Source organism: Watersipora subatra, chromosome 1, assembly GCF_963576615.1.
Source record: "Watersipora subatra chromosome 1, tzWatSuba1.1, whole genome shotgun sequence".
Lineage (NCBI taxonomy): Eukaryota > Metazoa > Bryozoa > Gymnolaemata > Cheilostomatida > Watersiporidae > Watersipora > Watersipora subatra.
The window spans coordinates 69,990,073-70,010,969 of NC_088708.1; the positions used below are offsets into that span (position 1 = coordinate 69,990,073).

Consider the following 20,897-nt stretch of genomic DNA (forward strand, 5'->3'; position numbering starts at 1 on the left):
TGAATTGAACCCCTAAACACCGACGTATCAGAACAGCCATTCACTACTTTTGAAAATATGTCATACCAATTTAACCATACAAAAAAAATTTCTAACACAGCACGGTAACCAGTTATTACAGTTATGAAATAGTCGGTCATACTTCGTAAAAACTACCTGCAAACCATCTAAAGCGAACATGAGTCAAATTTTACTAAAACGTGTTACATTGAAAAAAACAACACTGCTACACACAAAAACTTTAGTTTTTGAATTAATAACACATCAAAATGTTTCAACTTTTAACTTTTTAAGGCAAAGGCAGCCATAAATGCGATCCTCATACCTACCACCGATGACATTAATGTTTGTCATACAATATCATATTTTATTATGCAATGTTTGTGCTACAATGAAACAATTATAATACATTCATTAATAATATATGATTCAGTGACAACATTTTTATTACAACAAATGCGATGCCTAATCCATACCAATCGCGACTAATCCGTAGAACTTGAAAACGGAATGTGCGGGGCATCGTCGCTATAACACATGGATTGAGAAATACGATAATCGGGATGGGCTACATTGCCTTGTGCTTCGCTAGGCGCTTGAGGAGTGTCGCTACTAATTCATGTACGTACTGTATATTGTTTCTATGGATGTTACAAAACGGACAGCTTTATACTTTTATACCGTATGCGTTCTGTACGCACGTACCGTAAATGTGTAACGCACTTACGTAATTATTTATGTAAAAAGAAAAAGTGGAACAGCCAATAATCGCAAATCTCCAATTCTCCTAACGAAGCCGTATCGGATTAGCCTTCTATTACATGGAAGAGATCATAGACCAGGCTTTACCGTCGGTCTCTTAGCGCTTGCAAATTATTTGTTTCAGCAAATGAATATTGTTCCGTTATAGAGCATACAATTTACTAATTTAAAGAAGAAAATGCATTCGTTGATGCGCGTAATTCCTGCCTGTCGTGGTTTGTATATAAGTTCTTAATCATTTTGCTGTATCACGCATGATCTAAGTTTATATTTTTAAGATAATTCTCTCCTAGGTCATTACTACTTACTTTCCAATTGATTCTAAGCGCCAGTTCAAGGCATATAGGGTATATTAACCTGTACCATCGTGTATTAACTGAGCTCTGAGTAAAGCGAATCATAGTATAGTTGTTTGTATAAAACGAGGGTAATAAAGTGGTCATTAAAAATTAGCAACGGTTTCAACATGATTGGCACAATTTTACGCTCAATATTATTTTTATGTCAATTACAGCTGTTTCACACACCTATATTTTAACGTGTTTTAAGTATAACGATCAAAACAGAAAAATAAAATAAACCACCTAAACTACTCTTTCATAACAGTTTCTTACCCAAAACCGTTAGAGACTTAAGACTTAAATCTCAGTCTGAAACATAACTCAGCTTAATGCTGGAATCTAGGTGAACCAAAAGCTTAACCAAAGTTTTTACTTCTGAGACACTTTCTCAAGGGCCCTGTGGCTAATTAAAATTGTACTATTACTATCGAGTAAGTATTGAGTAAGTACCAATTTGTCACTATTTTTTACTTTTACCAGTGTGTTGTAAACACACAATAGTATTAGTTATGTACAAGTTGATTAAGCCTTAAGCGACAGTTAGTTAACCAGTATTTTTTTAATATAATGTAACTATGCAGGCATTCTAAAAAATAGCAGGGCTCACTCGAGACGTCGAGATTTGCTGTCATCAACGGCGGTTCCAGACTACATGCTCTAAATTATTATGTTTTAGTCCATGTTTCAAGTGTATACTGATTTTTTTAGTTTAGTTAGTTTGATTTAACCTGTCTCCAATCAACTTTAATGAAAGACAACTTCTTGTTTGTTGTCCACCTCACTGACAATTAGAGCAAACTCTATATTACATTTGCTACAAATTTAACAGCTTGATTTTTATTTAAACTATATTTGTTTGAACTATAGTTCTTAAAGACATTTGGGTTACTTAAAATGGGCTCATATTGTTTCTGCATTATCTCTATCACTTTTATTCAATCATGAAAATGTGAGTTTTAATGATTAGTTAAAATGTTGCATGGTAAATACTAACAGTTTCTCATCACTATTCAAATTACTTTCACATTTCATTGAATTTTTTGCGGCAACAAATGTCAATTTACTTTGTTTCAAGGTTTTAAACTAACGCATACTTTTCAAAATTCAGAACTCTTATTCTATCTTGTTTTTGCTGCTAGAAAATCACAGTTGCAAATGCATATATATATCAAAGTATCATCAGGCAAAAAATAATTGTGGAAGTTCAACTGCCAAAAGTTCTAATGGGATTTCAAAATCAAATGATTTTCTTATAGTAGTTTTATAGTTTTTGCGGTATGCTTCATTGTTACCACCAAATATAGTTTTGTTTTATCCATTCATTCATTTTATCCATTGTGGTTTTCTAATCTAGTCTTTGAGTTTCTTAATTTTCAAAATTTTTCAAGTCATATCTATAGGTAAACATAAATGAAAATATCAAGTTAAATATTTGTTGACAAACATTAGTTTATAATTGTCTCAAGACAAAAACGAAATCTTTGATTACAATCGAACAGCTGCCTGTAGCTGCACTACCAAGTTGAAATCTCAAAATCTAAGAACCATCATTTATTTCATCGTCCAGTTATACTACTACTGTTCTCAAGTACTACTGTTGCTGTAAACGTAATTCTAGGATATTAAATTGATTTTATGCTTACTTGTTTTTCGTGCGTTCTAGTCTTCTATATTGTTAAAAGATTGCAAAGCATTCTTTTTGTTTGTATAGTGGATTTTACTTGCTTTTTTTCTGTGCATATTATGGCACAATTTTTCTGATCAATTACACTGTTTGTAACTATACTTACAAAAAATTGTTAACAAATTTAGTTTGAGATGAAGCAGACAATTTCTCTCCACATTGTCTCGTAATAATCTATCATCTATTTATATCCTTTGCAACTACCTGAGCTGCATGTAAATGGGTCCAGGAGTCATCTCCACTATAACCCTTTTTAAAATTAGCTTCAAACTCCAATTGCGGCATTAATTTATTCAAATGTAAAATGTATAACTTGATGTATGCAATTACTTACTATTGCACCTTAAAAGGTAAAATTTGGCACATCACCTTGCATAGTTAAGGCACCGAGACGCCAAAGGAATATCTACTGTTATATTTAGTTTTCAAGTTTGAATGTTTGATGTTAAAAGCATTGGCTACGGGAAAGATATGAAATTTACCATGATAATCAAATAAGAAGAAGATGGAAACTGCAACATCTTTGCTAAGTAATTTATAGCAGTTTGTACACTGCTCTGTAGTAGATTAATGTATTGCGTTATTAAGTGGGGTATTCTGGAGAAGTTATGAAATATGAAAATGTACGCATAAATACAGTCAAATGCAAACATTTTAGGCACGTATTTGAATGGCAGGATTGTCAGCGTTGCTGCTAGCAGATGTTATGCAGCTGAAGCGGAGAAGAAACCAGAAAAGGTAATTTCAGTTTAATTGTGCATTACACCTACAATAGTCATTGTTTAATCGCTATAGTGCTCTTTAATTTTCCATATAATTTATTAATAACTCTTGTTTTTAGTACATATTTCTGTTTTTCTTTTCACTCGCAGACAACGTTTGGACCCCTCAAGGATGAAGACAGGATCTTCACAAACTTGTATGGTCGTCATGACTGGGGGCTTAAGGGTGCTATGAGCAGGGTAGGGCAAGTCATACTACTTTGTTGTGATGTTGTATATTCTAACTAACAATTCTGCAGTGCGTTATTTTGCAGATCCATTTTTCTCCATGTAACGCTTAATGATGCATTGAAAATCTTGTGGCACATGACAGGGCCAATGGTATAAGACAAAGGAAATCCTTTTAAAAGGACATGAATGGATACTCGCTGAAGTGAAGGAGTCAGGGCTACGAGGCCGAGGTGGTGCTGGGTTCCCTACCGGACTCAAGTGGAGTTTTATGAACAAACCAGATGATGGCCGGTATGTTGGCCGGTGCCATGGCATTTCAGTATTTGGTATGGGCTAGGCGTGGGGCTGACTAGAATTAAGTTCTTGCTTCAACTCAGCCCATATCAGCCGTCTGAGCATTCTTGCAGCATATATGACTTTTAGGCAGCAGTGTGTACATGCAGGAATTTGATGAGATATTCCATTTACTCATTTCTGACCAAAAAAAACAAGATAATGTATATTAAAAATTAAAGTTTGTGTTAAAAATAATTTTTTCTTGTTTCCACAGAATTTCAATGTAGAATGTCAAGTTTTAATTTGTCAATCATTTAAGCCAGATCAGTGAAACTTTACAAAAATAAAGACAGGTTTTTGCTTGATCATTCACCACTGTGGTTTATCACTGAGGTCCACCGCTTTGGTCCACCACTCTAGTACATCACTTTGGTCCATCAACTTATAACATGCTCTGGCAGGCCCAAATACCTGGTAGTGAATGCTGACGAAGGAGAGCCTGGCACCTGCAAGGACAGAGAGATAATGAGGCATGATCCCCACACATTGGTTGAGGGCTGCCTTGTGGCCGGTAGAGCAATGAACGCTAGGGCAGGTAATCCTTGAATGCTACTCATATCCATGTTTCAAGCTTGAAAAATATTATCGGCTTATGTCGCACCCATTTACACTTTGTAAGCATGGTTACTCAAGCACCTGCTTTTTTCTGCACCAGTTTAGAGATTAATAAGTCCAGCGAATGCTTTGGATGACATCAGCTATAGATAGATCTGGCAAATAGTAATCGCTGATTTGTTTGGCAATAAGTCAGTCGTGCTGATGTTTATTTGGAATGCTTTTTGCATTGCTCTCGTTTCATTGGATAATATTCTTAGTGCAAACTTTACATTTAGGAAAATTATTGAAAATGAGGAGATTCCTAATACAATCCCATTTTCTGTGGTATGAGAATTCGACCATGTTTATACAGTATAAAATATTTTCATTATTGTATCTCTGTTAAATCCAATTCTAGAATTGCTGCAGTTGATACGTCACTTATGCAACGGTGTCTTGAGAGGCTATCAATTATGCATTTTTACTGCTGATTATGTGTTCCATCTGTGCGTTACAGCTGAAAACAGGAAGTGTTTATATCTTGTTTCAGCTTACATATACATCCGTGGTGAGTTCTACAATGAAGCGAGCAACATGCAGGTTGCTATCAACCAGGCCTACAAAGCTGGATTCTTAGGCAAGAATGCGTGTGGATCCGGCTATGACTTTGATGTCTACTTGCACCGTGGCGCTGGAGCCTACATCTGCGGAGAAGAGACGGTAAGAGCTCTGTGCTCAGTGTTGAAGTATTACTCCGAAGGACTGCTAGCCTTCCGCTGTTGATATAGTGTCGACTGTTTTGTAGGCGTTGATTGAATCACTGGAAGGCAAGCAGGGAAAACCCAGGCTCAAACCACCGTTTCCAGCTGATGTCGGTGTTTTTGGCTGTCCAACAACAGTAGCCAATGTCGAGACGGTAGCTGTAGCACCGACCATATGCCGACGAGGTGGCTCTTGGTTCGCTGGTTTCGGTCGAGAACGAAACAGAGGACAAAAGGTTTTTATTTGTTTGCTCAATACAGCGGCGCTGGTTGGTGAGACTGTTTTTATCATTGCTCATTATGGAAGGAAGGATGCCTTGTAGCTACATATTTATTTTGTTGCACCCAGGTCAGCATATGTGTCCTTTATTCAACACAGAGTCGCCTTCTATCATATTCTTACACATTGGGATAGACTGAGTTATTGGTCATAGAGTCAATCCAGTAAATGACCCAAGCAGTGTACCATTTCATACCATTATCAAAAGTACCTTTTCGTTGTGAGTATATGTGCCATTTCTGGACATTTTGTCTTCAACTGGTAACAACTTATGTACATTTTATCTTACAATATTGTTTTTCAGAAGACACGAAAAACTGAGCTCTTACTATCAACTCCTTTTGTATAGATTTCATATTATGAAGCCCAAGCTTTTTTGTTTATGGTTCTGTGTTTCTCAATCATGAACATTTCGTAGCTCTTCAACATTTCCGGGCACGTGAATAACCCATGCACTATTGAGGAGGAGATGTCTATCCCTCTGAAAGATCTGATCGAAAGACACTGTGGTGGAGTCATCGGTGGCTGGGACAATCTGCTCGCCATCATTCCTGGTGGATCTTCAACTCCCCTCATCCCCAAGAGGTGAAACACTCTCTTAGAAACACTGTTAATGCTGATTAATGCTTGTTTCACAAAGAACATATTATATTTAGTGATGGATTACCCCAAAGCGAGGTTCACACAACATTATAGCTAGCCTAGTCATAGGTCAGTAAACTAAATACCAGTTTGTGCTGCCCATTCTGGTGATTCCTATAGCATTATTGTTGATTCATCTATTCTCTCTTTTCGGTGTTTCATTCAGTAGTGTACATGTATTTAGTCTAGCAACACCGAGGCGTGATCACTAATACAATGAATAAATCTGTGCAATCCATAGGTTGTTTATTGGGTGCACTTAGCCTTATACATGGCCAGTCCAGTTGGCTGATTCCTCTATTCACGGTGCTAAAGGTTGTGCGACTACATGTTGACCTCAGACTAAAGGCTTGGTTACACACCATAAGGAAAGGGGTCCATTGCCAATACAGTCAATTTGCTGTCGATGTGTCATTTCAAAATAAACAGATGGGTCTACGTCAGTAGGAATGGAACTGGCACATCTGTGTTGGGCTGAAATAGTTTATTGTTAAGATCTCGATTCAATTTTATTTATTTTCAACGCATGCTAGTTGTGTCCAAGATTGGCCTCTGAATGATGATAACAATACGGCTTCATATGGACAGCTATTTATATATGGGCATAGATGTTCTCACTAGTAACATACCAACATAACATATGAAAGTGGTAGCATAATATAGCATTGTTTATAAAATATTTCAGTTAATTTTTTCTGTAATTAATTATGTTAAAACCTTTTTGTCTATGGTTCAATTCATGTCATGAACTTGAAGTATTTGGGGACCCGGTTGTTTTTATTCTTAAGATACAACATTTTTTCTTTGAGTAGAATATAAAAATGGAAATAGCTGCACAACTTCTATTGTTATCACAAATCGTTGATGATCCATGTTACAATACTAATATTCTGACGATACTGTTACAAGATAGTTGTTTACCTTAGTAGTGTTGAGTGATTCGAGTGTTGACGTTAATGTAAATAATCTAAGTGGCTGGCCAGCCCTAATAATAGTAATAAGTTTTAGCTGTAAACTGATTGTCTAACGCTATCGTCCTATACCATGCTTGAACCGTAGTCTCGTGAACTCTCGTTGTTGTTGCACTATTGAACTATTGGCTAATCCAGTGGTATTATAAATCTAATTGGTTAATACATGACATAACATTCTCCCTTTTTTCTCGAGAAGACGAACTATAAAATATGACGAATGGGTGAGTAAGATAATAACAAAACTAATATAAAAGACTATGTACAATGTTAGTGAGTAGCTGGTTAGAGCTACTCCATGTCGAACTCTGCAAACCTTCGTGGCAGAGTCCCCAGATTTGCTCTCCGACTTCTTCTGGGTGTCAAGGTCGGAGCACCCGGTGAACCTGCTGAGGTATCCAGAGCTATTGCCTCATCTGTTTCCGATGATCTCTGTTCAGTGTTCTCCCCGTTAGCTGAAGCAGACATGTTAGCACTAAGATCAGGCTTTAGGTGAACTCGGTTACGCCTCAGAATAGAAGAATCAGTCTCAACGATGTATGACCTGGGATTCTGACGATGAGATTTAACCTGAGCCTGACGCCACCTGTCTTCATGACCAGTACGAACAAGTACCTGATCTCCTTTATGAAGAGGTTTGAGTGCATGAGCACTTCGATCATGGATAGTCTTTTGAGATGTTTGACCAAGTAGCAGATCCTCTTTTGCTTCTGGTACTGAGGGCATCATCGTCTCTGTGGTAAGTGGAAGTGGACCACGTATACACCTGTTAAAAAGAAGCTCAGCTGGGCTGAACATTAATCCTGAAAGGGGTGTCTGTCGGTAAGCTAACAGTGCTGCATACACATCGCAACCTGAATCATTAGCCTTTCTCATGAATTGTTTCACAGTTTGAACGTAGCATTCTGCTATACCATTGGAACGCGGGTAGTTTGGGCTAGATGTTATGACATTGAACCCCCACTCCTTTGCAAAACTAGTCAAGCAAGCACTACCAAATGGCATGTTGTCGGCTATGATGGCTACAGGAATTCCATGGACAGCAAATATGGACTTCAAAGCAGAGACTACATCTTCACTCCTTTTCTGCTTCAAAACTCGTAGCTCTGGAAAGTGAGAGAAGAAATCAACAACAAAAAGATAGCTCTTTCCTTGAAACTCTAAAATGTCCATGCCCACTTTGTTCCAAGGAAGACTGGGAACCTCATGAGGTATAAGTGGCTCTTTTTGTTGGTGATTAGCAAACCTTTGACATGTTGAACAACGAGATACCATCTCCTTAATGTCTGAAGATATACCAGGCCAGTATATGCTCTGACGAGCACGATCTGTACATTTTTGCATGCCTAGATGACCTTGGTGAACTCTGTTGAGATAGTCTTTTCTAAGAGTACTAAGTACGACTAGTTGCTCACAACGATAAATGAAGCCATGTTGAATATGCAGCTCATCTTTGACTGACCAGAAAAGAAGAATGGAGTGAGGAACTTGTCTTCTACTAGGCCAACCTTTCATTATAGTTTGTCTGAGCTCTTTCATTACAGGGTCCGACTGGTATGCAGCGGATAAGATGCCTTTAGCTTGTTCTTCTATTTGGACAGCATGTATCATTACCACTTTTTCCTCCATATCACCGTAAGACGTCGTGGCCTTCACAAAACTGACGTCAATTCTCATTGGTCAATATATTTTTCAGTACGATACATCATAATTATATTAGCATCAGCGCGTGTAGCTACAGTAGATGTCTCCACTACGTGTCGGCAATGTAGTTCCTTGATGCTTGTAGCCAGGCCTTCAAGATGTGTTTATACACATGTATCTAAGGCTAAATGTTGCGCGTACTTGTGCAAATCTAAGGTTCAAATTGTGAATATATATATATATAGATTGCAGGCTGAAGATTGTGCATATATGCACATACTGAGAGCTAAAGATTGTGTTTAAACAAATAAACCTAAGGCAGTTGGAAAAAACCACGGTTTTTTTGGTTTAAACTGGTTTTCATGGTTTAAACCGGTTTTTATAATTTGACCAAGGTTTTTGCAATTTCAAGTCTAATTAACATCACTTACTATAACTTCATGATTGAGTATTGAACATACATATGTAGAATCATCTGTTAAAGATGGTGCTGTAAGAGTTGTTATGGGAAAAAAAAGAGAAAACGTATGGAAATTTTGGAATGAATTTTTAATCAAACATGATTGATGAAATACAGAGCAGAAATCTTATCACATAAAGTGAATATTTTACATACAGCTCTATGTATAAGTAGGAACTTTAATCCAAGTGATTAGTTGTGTGGTGGTGAAAAGCCGTGTGGTAGTGTAGAGTAGATCATAATGCAGATGCATTGCTAGTGTTTGGAGCAGTGGCAGATGACTCAACTTCTATCACCTGAATATTAGCATCACTGTCTAAATTGGTGTTTTCAGTTTGACATTTTGCTACGTGAGCTTTAAGCCTATCTGCGTGACCTCACGTTACGACAGCACACCTATTACATTTTGCCTTAAAACCTTTGCCTTTTGCAGTTCGTGTGAAAAACTGCTAGACGAGATCCTGTTTGCGAGGCGTGTTGGAAATTATAGGCACGGCTTTAACTTTTCAAAACACAAAAAATTTGATAAACTGAATTCTAACAATCAACTACTTTGGCTTGTGCCCAATAAATGAGATATTAGTTTACAAACTTGAAGCTTTTGCCCAAAAGGATTTTATTGTTTTAATGTCTAATTATAAGTAATCCTTTCTCACTGGCCAGACTTGAGAAAGTATTCATTCATTATTGGAGACGATGATTGGATTAGTATATTTCACATGGTTTTTATATTTCATCATTAAAGAGATCATCATATCACTTGATAGAAGCAATTATAAATGAAACTCACTAATTCATTGTTGTGGTAGGATTTCATGTAGTTGCAACTTGAGCTCTACCATCACCCTACTATGTGCTAAACGAACTTCCACAGCTGATAATTACATAGAATCACATTTCTACCGCACAGGAATCACTGGGAGCTTAAAAATATTGTTTTTCACACAAAATAATGAAAAAAACCATAAAAACCGACTTTTTCGGCTGGTTTAAACTGCACAATTTAAACCATTGGTTAAAATCAAGCCAACCCTGGGTCCTAAGGCTAAAGACTGATTATACATATAGACAGAAGACTTAATGATTGTCCTATACATATATTTATAGGACAATATGTACAGCATATGTACATAGGCTATGTACCAAAGCATATGTACCAAAGACTTGAAGACTATCATTATGATTCAAAGGCTAAACACGCCGTATGCATGTAGATTCTAAGGCTAAAATATTCTGCGAACAATTCAAAGGCTAGCTGTTGCCAGAGTTATAAATTTCTTATATACAAAGAATTCATGTACAAACTCTTGGGGGCCTTTATTGCTTGGCAATATGTTCCAATATTGTTCTCAGTCAATGCTTTAGCATGCATATAATACATGTATCTGCTAGTTGGAATAGGGTGTATCGAGATGCAATATATATGTTCATCTAGTGTCTGTGATACGGTGCTTATGGACTTTGATGGACTCATAGAAGCGCAGACAGGACTCGGGACAGCTGCCGTGATTGTGATGAATAAACAGGCTGATCTCATCAGGTAAGTTACCATGCCGCCTCATTGCGCTGCTAATTTCAAGTGTTCATCATTTCTGACACTTTCTGTGGCTCATCTCTGTAGTCGTATCATTAGTGACACTGCATGAAAGAATACTGACTGTCTGTCAAAGACTTACCTTTGTGAGTTCAAATGCAAAATCTGGAGTCTACTTCTCTGCAGTAGCTATCTTGTATACATGATCTTTGATAATTGAATCTACGATAACTTTCATGTTTTTTGTTTTTTTTTGCAGATGCATATCGCGTCTTATAGACTTCTACAAGCACGAAAGTTGTGGTCAATGCACCCCTTGTCGTGAGGGAGTTAGCTGGATGATGAAAATCATGCACAGATTCAGTAAGACTAACCCCTCAGTTGATTAAGCCCACTACAATGTCTATGGAGGACTTGTCTCACATCCCTCTCTGCGCTCTGCATACAACCCTGTTATTTTATTGATTTCCATCATGCTGTTTTCACTTCCCCTTTTCCCGATCATCCAATCTTCCTCTTCATTTTTTTGGCTTTATTTAAACTTGTTATTTTCTGCAATCCATCATTCATTTTCACCCATGTCCTCCTTCATTCTTGGCATTTTTTATTCATATTTCTCGTTTTCCTTATTCATCATTTATCCTTCATGTCTTTTATTACTCATATTTTCTATTCCCTTTCTCTCCATGCCTTGTCTCTTGCATCTCATCTCTTGTCTTACCTCATTCACCTTTTCTCTCTTACCAATCATCCCTATATGCTATCCCGAATGTACCATCTCTATGTACCATCTCTATGTACCATCCCTACGGACCATCCCTACGTACCATCCCTATGTACCATCCCCACGTACCATCCCTATGTACCATCCCTACGTACCATCCCTACATACCATCCCTACATACCATCCCTACGTACCATTTCTACGTACCATCCCTACGTACCATCCCTACGTACCATCCCTACGTACCATCCCTACGTACCATCCTTACGTACCATCCCTACGTACCATCCCTACGTACCATCCCTACGTACTATCCCTGCGTACCATCCCTACGTACCATCCCTACGTACCATCCTTACGTACCATCCCTATGTACCATCCCTATGTACCATCCCTACGTACCATCCCTATGTACCATCCCTACGTACCATTCCTAAGTACCATCCCTATGTACCATCCCTAAGTACCATCCCTACGTACCATCCCTACGTACCATCCCTATGTACCACCCCTATGTACCATCCCTATGTACCATCCCTACGTACCATCCCTTTGTACCATCCCTAAGTACCATCCCTATGTACCATCCCTACGTACCATCCCTGAGTACCATCCCTATGTACCATCCCTAAGTACCATCCCTATGTACCAGCCCTACATATCATCCCTAAGTACCATCCCTATGTACCATCCCTCTGTACCATCCCTACGTACCATCCCTACGTACCATCCCTATGTACCATCCCAAATAACCAATCTCTTTGCTATGCTCCACACTGTAGGTGTATTATTTGTCAGAGATATAGTGAAACCTCTACATAAACAATCTAATTCATTAAGGGATCTGCGTCATGTGTTAAAAGCCAGAAAATATTTCCGTTAAAAAGCATCATACTTCGTTTTAAGTCCTTTGATAGTGTCTATGGTAACTTTCTAGTAAACATTCCTAATTAAACAAGACTAAAACAATGATATTACATAAGTGAGATCTAACAAAGTTATAATTAATAAAAAAGTCGTGAAAAGTTTATATTGTCAGTTTACCTTGAGGCATGACAATAAAAGCGTAGCCTTGGTACTGCAGGAGTCAGTGCAGCGGTAGGGGTGATGATAGTGAAACTCACTGTAACATAAAATAGAAATTTTAGACTACCCAACATAAGTTACTGGTTACTTACTGATTTTTTATATTTGGAATAGGTTTTTTTCACCTATGATACTGCAATGCTTCAAAAAACTTTCAACATGGCTTGTCGAAAAAATTTTCAGATTCAAAGACAAATAGAAGCTCACATTTTAAAGTATAGATTGAAAAATTTGTATATTAAAACATTTGTATGTTAAACATTTGTAGGTTGAAACATTTGTATGTTGAAACATTTGTATGTTAAGACAATTGTAATTAGAGGTTCTACTGTATCTTGGTGAGCCTTAGTGTTTTCCCACTTGGTGAATAGCTCACTTGCATCTTACATTATCCACTACAATATGGCTTGTGTAACCAAGCACTAGCTGGGATACAGAGATTTCAAACCTTTTGCACTAGAAAAGAATGCAAACAAGTCGCTGCTGGCGCTCAATTGTTGTTTTTTATCTCTCACATAGCGACTGGACAAGCCAAACCTGAAGAAATAGACTCACTTTATGAATTGTCGAAGCAAATAGAAGGTCACACAATATGCGCTTTAGGAGATGGAGCAGCCTGGCCAGTGCAGGTAACAGCCAGCTTCCTGTCTATGCCGAGGCCATCATTGTTCATATGCATACATTTATATGTGCGGCTAGCTACTCATTCTTGCGCGTAACTGGAGTCATTAGCTAAACGAGACATACAGATATTCATGGCATATCGCTGCCAGCTATGTCTTGTTGTGTTACCTGTGGCTTGTATATCAAATTTACATTCCACCTAGTTCTTTCTGCATATTGTATAACTTGCTGTCTTGTTCAGAAGTAGCCAAGTCAGCGCTGACATATTTTGTTTCAGCCCTTTGTTTAAAAATCTCTTTTAGGGACTCATACGACATTTTCGACCAATGATTGAGCAGCGTATGCAGGAATTCCATAGCAGAGAGGAAGCCAAGTCTTCATAACCTACTTTTTATGTTTGGAGTTGTCAGCACTATTTGCAGTTTTGTATATTCCATCAATAGTGGAGAATGTTGCATGAACTATGCACTGATAACACATAGTTACAGGTATTTACAGAAGAGTGGGCATCATATACTGCTGTACAAGCTGCATTAAATATCATAAAATGCAAATTCCACTACACATGTATATTTAACTGGAGTTGTTATTGGACTATTTATTACCTTTGATGAAGATGCCTGCTATTCAAACTATGTGCCGATCAGATTTTATTGTTTACAATATCGATTGCTGTGGTCTGTCTGGTGGTAGCGCCACCATACAGCAATTTTATTCTCTAAGACTTGCAGTATTTTCACTCAGTCTATGGCAAAAATACAATGTTTGTTAGCCTTCAGGGTTTATTTCTATATTCAAATCAATGCAAAAAATTAATTAAGTCGCTGCCTGTCTGTTCCTTGCTGATTTAGCGAGGACGGACATTTGTGGTTGAACACAGGTTTAGTATGCTATTAGCCTGCCTCCAAATACATATACATACTGTGAACATACATGAAGACCATCTAATGTTGGAAAAGAGAGTTGTATGAGACGGAAATGACGCCTTCATATCTGATGTTCAGCAATGATCTAAACAATAAATAACGTCATTTACAAATGACTTCGTTCTCTATCCCTAAAGTTGTCATTGATGACCATCACTTGCTGCATGTTATATTGGTCGGACATATTTCACCATTTACATACATTAAACTATTAATTGGTCACTATTCTACACGTGAACATGGCTAATATATAAATCTGTCTGAATAAAAGGGAATGAGTCTTATTAAGCCTACCATTAGTCTACTTCAGGTTGTATGTTTGGCTAAGAATGTGTTTTGTAAACCTGTGTTAACTTTTTACCGAGCAGTCCAGCTAGAGCTGCTCCCAGGAAGCATGGTTTTCATTTAACAAGTTGCTTACATTATTCACATTTTTCAATATGGACTGTGCTGCCGATATCATTCAATATGGACTGTGCTGCCGATATCATTCAATATGGACTGTGCTGCCGATATCATTCAATTTGGGCTGTGCTGCCAATATCATTCAATATGGACTGTGCTGCCGATATCATTCAATATGGACTGTGCTGCCGATATCATTCAATATGGACTGTGCTGCCGATATCATTCAATATGGACTGTGCTGCCGATATCATTCAATATGGACTGTGCTGCAGATATCATTCAATATGGACTGTGCTGCCGATATCATTCAATATGGACTGTGCTGCCGATATCATTCAATTTGGGCTGTGCTGCCAATATCATTCAATATGGACTGTGCTGCCGATATCATGCAATATGGACTGTGCTGCCGATATCATTCAATATGGACTGAGCTGCAGATATCATTTTATGCCGCTTAATTCCATTATTTCTATTTTATTTAACTGCTTGAATTTTCCCAAATTTCAGTGTGTTTGCTCGCGAACTCTACCGCAGACATGCTTCTTAAATTTTATTTCTAAATAGTATGTAAAATTAAATAGTTCATCTCAAAATTTACATTTGGTGAAATGAAATTGAAAGTTTTTCCTTTGTTAGTTGTAACAAGTGTATTTAAAAAAGATATAGAATAACATTGTTAATTTACATATTAGAACAATGATTGCATAATTTGTTGTATGGCAGTTTTTTAGCAACATTATTGGCAAGCTTAAATTTCTTACCAAGTGACTTTGGCTTATTTGTCTCTGTCATTTAACCTTCTGACATGACACCGGCTTCCTGCCAGACTAGAACTTTAACTTACACTTCAAGATTTGTCTATAATCTTTTAAGAAATTGCTTTGAAATAAAACATATTTCTAGGGTGCTGGTACCGTCGGGCTTATAGTGCTTTCTATTTTCTAGTCAAGTCATTCATCGAGTTATGATTATACATACCTGTACACTATTACACATACATGTACACCATTATCCATACATGTACATCATTATACATACCTGCACATAATTATACATACATGTACACCATTATCCATACATGTACACCATTATCCATACATGTACATCATTATCCATACATATACATCATTATCCATACATGTATATCATTATACATACATGTACATTATTATACATACATGTACATCATTATCCATACATGTACATCATTATCCATACATGTACACCATTATACATACATGTACACCATTATCCATACATGTACATCATTATCCATACATGTACATCATTATCCATACATGTACATCATTATATATACATGTACACCATTATCCATACATGTACATCATTATCCATACATGCACATCATTATCCATACATGTACATCATTATCCATACATGTACATCATTATACATACATGTACATCATTATACATACATGTACATTATTATACATACGTGTACATCATTATCCATACGTGTACATCATTATCCATACATGTACATCATTATCCATACATGTACATCATTATCCATACATGTACATCATTATCCATACATGTACACCATTATCTATACATGAACATCATTATCCATACATGTACATCATTATACATACATGTACATCATTATCCATACATGTACATCATTATACATACATGTACATCATTATACATACATGTACATTATTATACATACATGTACATCATTATCCATACATGTACATCATTATACATACATGTATATCATTATACATACATGTTTTATGCATGATAAATCTTTGTTTGAAAAAAGTGCCTGAGATGCTGGCTATAATTATTGTTTGACAACTATCTAGATCTGTTCAAGAAGACATACAAATTGCTAATAACTATGTTGACTTATCACTGTCATATGTACACTGTATTTATCTAATATTCTTTCTTTAATATAATTGTAACTAACACGTAATCACCCTCAGTACAGTTGTACAAATAACTTCAAATTAAATCCAAATTATGGAGCTGCAGTGTATAAAAAGCAGCGAGCCAGCTAATATGGTATTATACTACTTTACGTGCCATTTAACTATCAGATGACCAACATGTTATGTGTTCAATTTTGGCTCAAGCATTTGCCAACAGAGAAGAGTGTAGGAGAGAGTAAGACAGGGTAAGGCAAGTAGTGGTTGGGCAAGTAGGAAATTCTTGTGGCAATTAATGGAGAACATGCTGCAACGGTTACATTAGCCGCACAGGATGTTATCAAAACAAATACAGAAACCAAAAAATGACAGTACACCATTGAAGGGCAGTAAGTGGCTTTGGCCATATGGCAGATTTCTAATCTAACTCTAGAAAAGATATAGTTTTTTCGAATAATATTTTCAATTTACTTTCCTTATTTATTATTAAAATGTATTTTTTGTTGTAAATTTGTTTAATTCTAGTTTTTTATTGCTTTTTTCAGTAATATTTAAGAAATCGGCATTCAAAGTTTATCGCAGTTTCTTTGAGATGAAGCAGAGCAAGTAAAGCCTATTAATTTATTTAATGGCTTAAGGTAAGCTCACAAGCTTTTTTCAAAAAGCTGTGCGCTTAAAATAAGTTGATATTGTCTTGCCAAAAGATTTTTAACGATATTTTTCTTACGCTAACCTCTTTGTGTGTGTGCCTGGTTTAACTTGTTGGTTGTTTTGTTACCTATGTAAATTGGCCCTAATGTTAAAGGCAACTGTAACCCTATCATTAAACCGAGAGTCATTGTCACATTTCGTCAGCAGCAGGTGTACATGTAAATATAGCCTGTCTTGACAAACTGTTGTTTTTGCGGAGTTGTCCCCCCGTCGAGCGGGCGAACAACACAACATGTCTGATGTTATTGTTCTGTCAATCACTACGATTGACTAACACAAAAAATGGGCGTGGCTTAAACGTTCCTTGTTGGCACCGGAAACACTCGTGTTGTTGAAGGCACAGTTATCACTCTAGGGGGGAGATAACTCTATGGTAAATACTACCAAAGATAGGCTTCATTTTTCAAGCTAACTGGCTATTATAACAGTTTTTGTATTCTTTGGCATTTGACAAAAACAAAAGTTTGAACCAGTTCAAAGAGTTATAAGCTTTGCTTTGCCCACTATTTACTAATGTCAATGGAGCATTTAAATTTGCATGTTTTACTACCGACAAAGACAACTATAGTTAGTATGGAGTCTGCAACTTGGTCTGCCGCTTTGACAACTGACTCATTAGACATTTTGTATATAAAGCTTTCTAGTCACCGTTAACGTTATCAGTACTTGTCAGGCTGTCAGGGAACTTAAAAAAATTTTTGTGCACCTCTTCTCTTATCTCCCTTTCATCTCACCATCCCTCTCCTCGATGCATCTACAGTCTCATTCTTATTCTCTAATTACAGTGCTTGGATATTTCTTCAATAGATTGTCAATTGTTAAATAGATGGTAACAACGGCCCTGAACAATTACATGTAGATGTTTGAGGACGAGTTTAGCGTATCATTAGAAGTTGTCTGTCGCCGTTGTTCACGCTTCATCAAACAAGCAATCTCTGGGTTTATAAGAAATATAGGGTAGGTAGTTTATAAGGTCATTTTTGAGCACTCATCTCAAGTGAACGGACGTGGTCTGCGATTAAATACCTAATATCAAACGAGATAATCATGAAGTCGTTTTTTGTTTTGCTCATACTTGCTACAATAATAAGCGGAACTTCAGGTAAACAGACGTGCTATTCGTGATATATCAGAGTATTTATAGTCGCTAGCAAGTTTTCAGTTTTTAATTAAATCTACAGATGCAAGCTTTTGTTCTGAAAATAAAATTGAGATTATTTAGTATTTGAAAATTATTTATTGTTGCGCCGTACTAAACATGCCCCTTTGCTAACTGGTTACAACATGGTGTCTCATTAAGCACAGATTCAGGCTCCAACATTATTATATGAGTTACACAACTCATGAGCTTTTATTTATTCTGTACACTACCTTTTAGTTAGTTTACTTGCTGTGGTACGTTTTGGAAAACAATGTTGTTAAATGTAACTTTAGATTACCACAATAAAGATTGCTCATAATAATAATTCTTTATTAGAATTCTCCAAAGGAGTTTTGGTTCGATGGTCAAGAACCCAGATTTTGTCTATATGTTCAGTTTATAATTAGACTAATCAGCAATGACAAACAATGTTTTATTGCAAGTCATTACTGTTATTTGTTGTAGGTATAACGTGTTATTCCTGTTCTGCGACTTTTGCTAATGGCGAACTCTCTTCTGGGGACAAAAATTGTAACGAGCCGTTCGACTATTCGACTCCACCAGCGACGACCGTGTGTAATGGGAAATGTGTTGTAAGTATATTGTAGTCTTTGTATTTATCAGTTGGTGGTTTGGAAATTTTTTTTTGGTTTCACGTGTCTTTCAAACAAGCAGTTATGTTTCCAGTATAACCAGCCACTCATCACGCATCTTACAGTCTGTCTTCACTTGATATTATTTAATTGCATTATATTGCTTTGTAATGTGTCGTCGAATAGCGCAAAACCTAACACAAAATCTTTCGCTTTTCTTTATTACATAGTTGAATCAGAAGCTCTATTCTCATCGCCCTTTTGCCTCGGAGTAAATCAGTTGAAGCTCAATTTTGTTAAGGACAGATGATGCCAATGTATGAAAAGACAGTTTATATATTTTCTGTGCATGTGACGATCAAAATCTCTGCAACTGCTTAGATTGCTTGCAACAAAATTGTTATTTACCGGTTTTAATTGTAATATACATGTAACTGTTGTTTATAATGCAGATCTCTAAGTTTTTCAGGCTATTAGAGTATTATTAACTACGTATGACCATTTTTGTTCACAATGCTTTATGAAACACATAGTGATATGATTATTATAAAAAAATGCGCCGTTGCATTAATATTGTTTTATTGAATTTTTAATGTGTACACACTTTACATTAATGCTGGTGCTATGTTATTTGACATATATGGTGGTAAGCTGGACTTTTATTTGGTTTAGAAATATGTTTGGACGCTACAAAGATAATTTCATGCTTTTTTGTAGTTATTCTTCAGCTCTATGCTTAACCAAAATGATGTCTCAGTTAGTGGTAGGCAGGCTCTAGCAGCCGAAGATTATGTACAGTCAAACCTTGGCTTAGGATTGGCTAAATTGGCTAACACATCATAAGTATCATATGTTTTGAACAGAAATACATGTATTTATTTTGTGAGTGTATACGTCATTGCTTAACTGTTAATAAATTTCAAAAAATGCTGTTAAAAGCCTTTTGAAGTACCTAATAGCATTGCTGCCAATTTAATAAACAAATGGTTTTGCTGTTATCGGACCAATTGCTAAGAACTTACGTCGCGTTGTATAATTTTTATGGTGTAAGAATCCGAGCATCACTATTCAGTTTTGCATTGCTAGTTATCAATTCCTGTTCAAAACAGCTTTTAAAAGGGCTAAATGTTTCATAGTTATTTGTTGCATGTTCTCAGAAAACAGTTGCTTCTGCGAAAGTTGGAAATGCCGAAGGTGTTGCTGTTGCCAGGGATTGTTTACCCATCTGCCCTCAGGTTAGCCTTGGTAACACGGGTGTCTACTGCTGCGATGAGGACAAGTGCAATAACTCTTCCATGTGTAATGCAACAGTCATTCTGGTTCTTTTGGCAACTTTAGTGAACATGTTATGGAATTAGCATTGCCTACTTTCGCTCTGGAGACGCTTGTCATTTTGTCAACAACATGAATACTATATTCCATTAACAAAGTTCGTCAACTATTTTTCAACTTCTGTATGTACTCATATTACTCACATTTGCTGTATGTATTTCTAGTATTACATTTCTCTTTTCGTTTTTATGTTCACTTTTGTTGAATTGAAAATCAAAAGCAGCTGCGCTTCCACTTTTGTTCAAATAGCTATTGCATAATACAATCTCATTCTATTGCAACCTTTTATGAGTAAATGTAATTGGATGAATCCATCAAGTCCTACAGCTACATGAGTGTTGAAACAGACCTTCAATGTATGTTGAAGCACATGTTCATAAAACCCCTAATGGGTTAAGAGATGGTATTTTAATTGGCAGTTTTAAGAGTATGTACTGAAATTTATGTCAAAGAGATTCACATGTGGCAGTTTGCAGCAGTCTCTTCAGATGATGAAAAGAAAAAAATTTGTGCCTCGGAACCGCTGCCAATTAAAAGAGTG

General features: G+C 36.5%; 1 protein-coding gene and 1 long non-coding RNA gene across 2 annotated transcripts; both read left to right on the top strand.

The window, feature by feature from the left end:
- The first annotated feature begins 835 nt into the window (after positions 1-835).
- On the top strand, positions 836-14,124 carry LOC137385422 (NADH dehydrogenase [ubiquinone] flavoprotein 1, mitochondrial-like). Its single transcript, XM_068071878.1, has 12 exons — positions 836-977; positions 3,446-3,525; positions 3,660-3,749; positions 3,883-4,031; positions 4,478-4,611; positions 5,164-5,333; positions 5,419-5,610; positions 6,073-6,239; positions 10,807-10,911; positions 11,165-11,268; positions 13,235-13,344; positions 13,642-14,124. The coding sequence occupies exons 1-12, from the start codon at positions 941-943 to the stop codon at positions 13,720-13,722; spliced, it is 1,419 nt and encodes a 472-aa protein (XP_067927979.1). The 5' UTR covers positions 836-940; the 3' UTR covers positions 13,723-14,124.
- A 4,153-nt stretch (positions 14,125-18,277) lies between these two features.
- LOC137385278 (uncharacterized) lies at positions 18,278-20,637 on the top strand. The gene is made up of 3 exons (XR_010977750.1): positions 18,278-18,392; positions 18,897-19,024; positions 20,182-20,637. It is a non-coding gene; the product is annotated as an uncharacterized lncRNA (long non-coding RNA).
- Positions 20,638-20,897: the final 260 nt, after the last annotated feature.

Coding starts and splice junctions, on each gene's coding strand:
- LOC137385422 (XM_068071878.1), top strand. CDS start 941: ATGCATTCGTTGATGCGCGTAATTCCTGCCTGTCGTG. Junction 4,612..5,163: donor AGCAATGAACGCTAGGGCAG/GTAATCCTTGAA, acceptor ATCTTGTTTCAG/CTTACATATACATCCGTGGT. Junction 13,345..13,641: donor GAGCAGCCTGGCCAGTGCAG/GTAACAGCCAGC, acceptor AATCTCTTTTAG/GGACTCATACGACATTTTCG.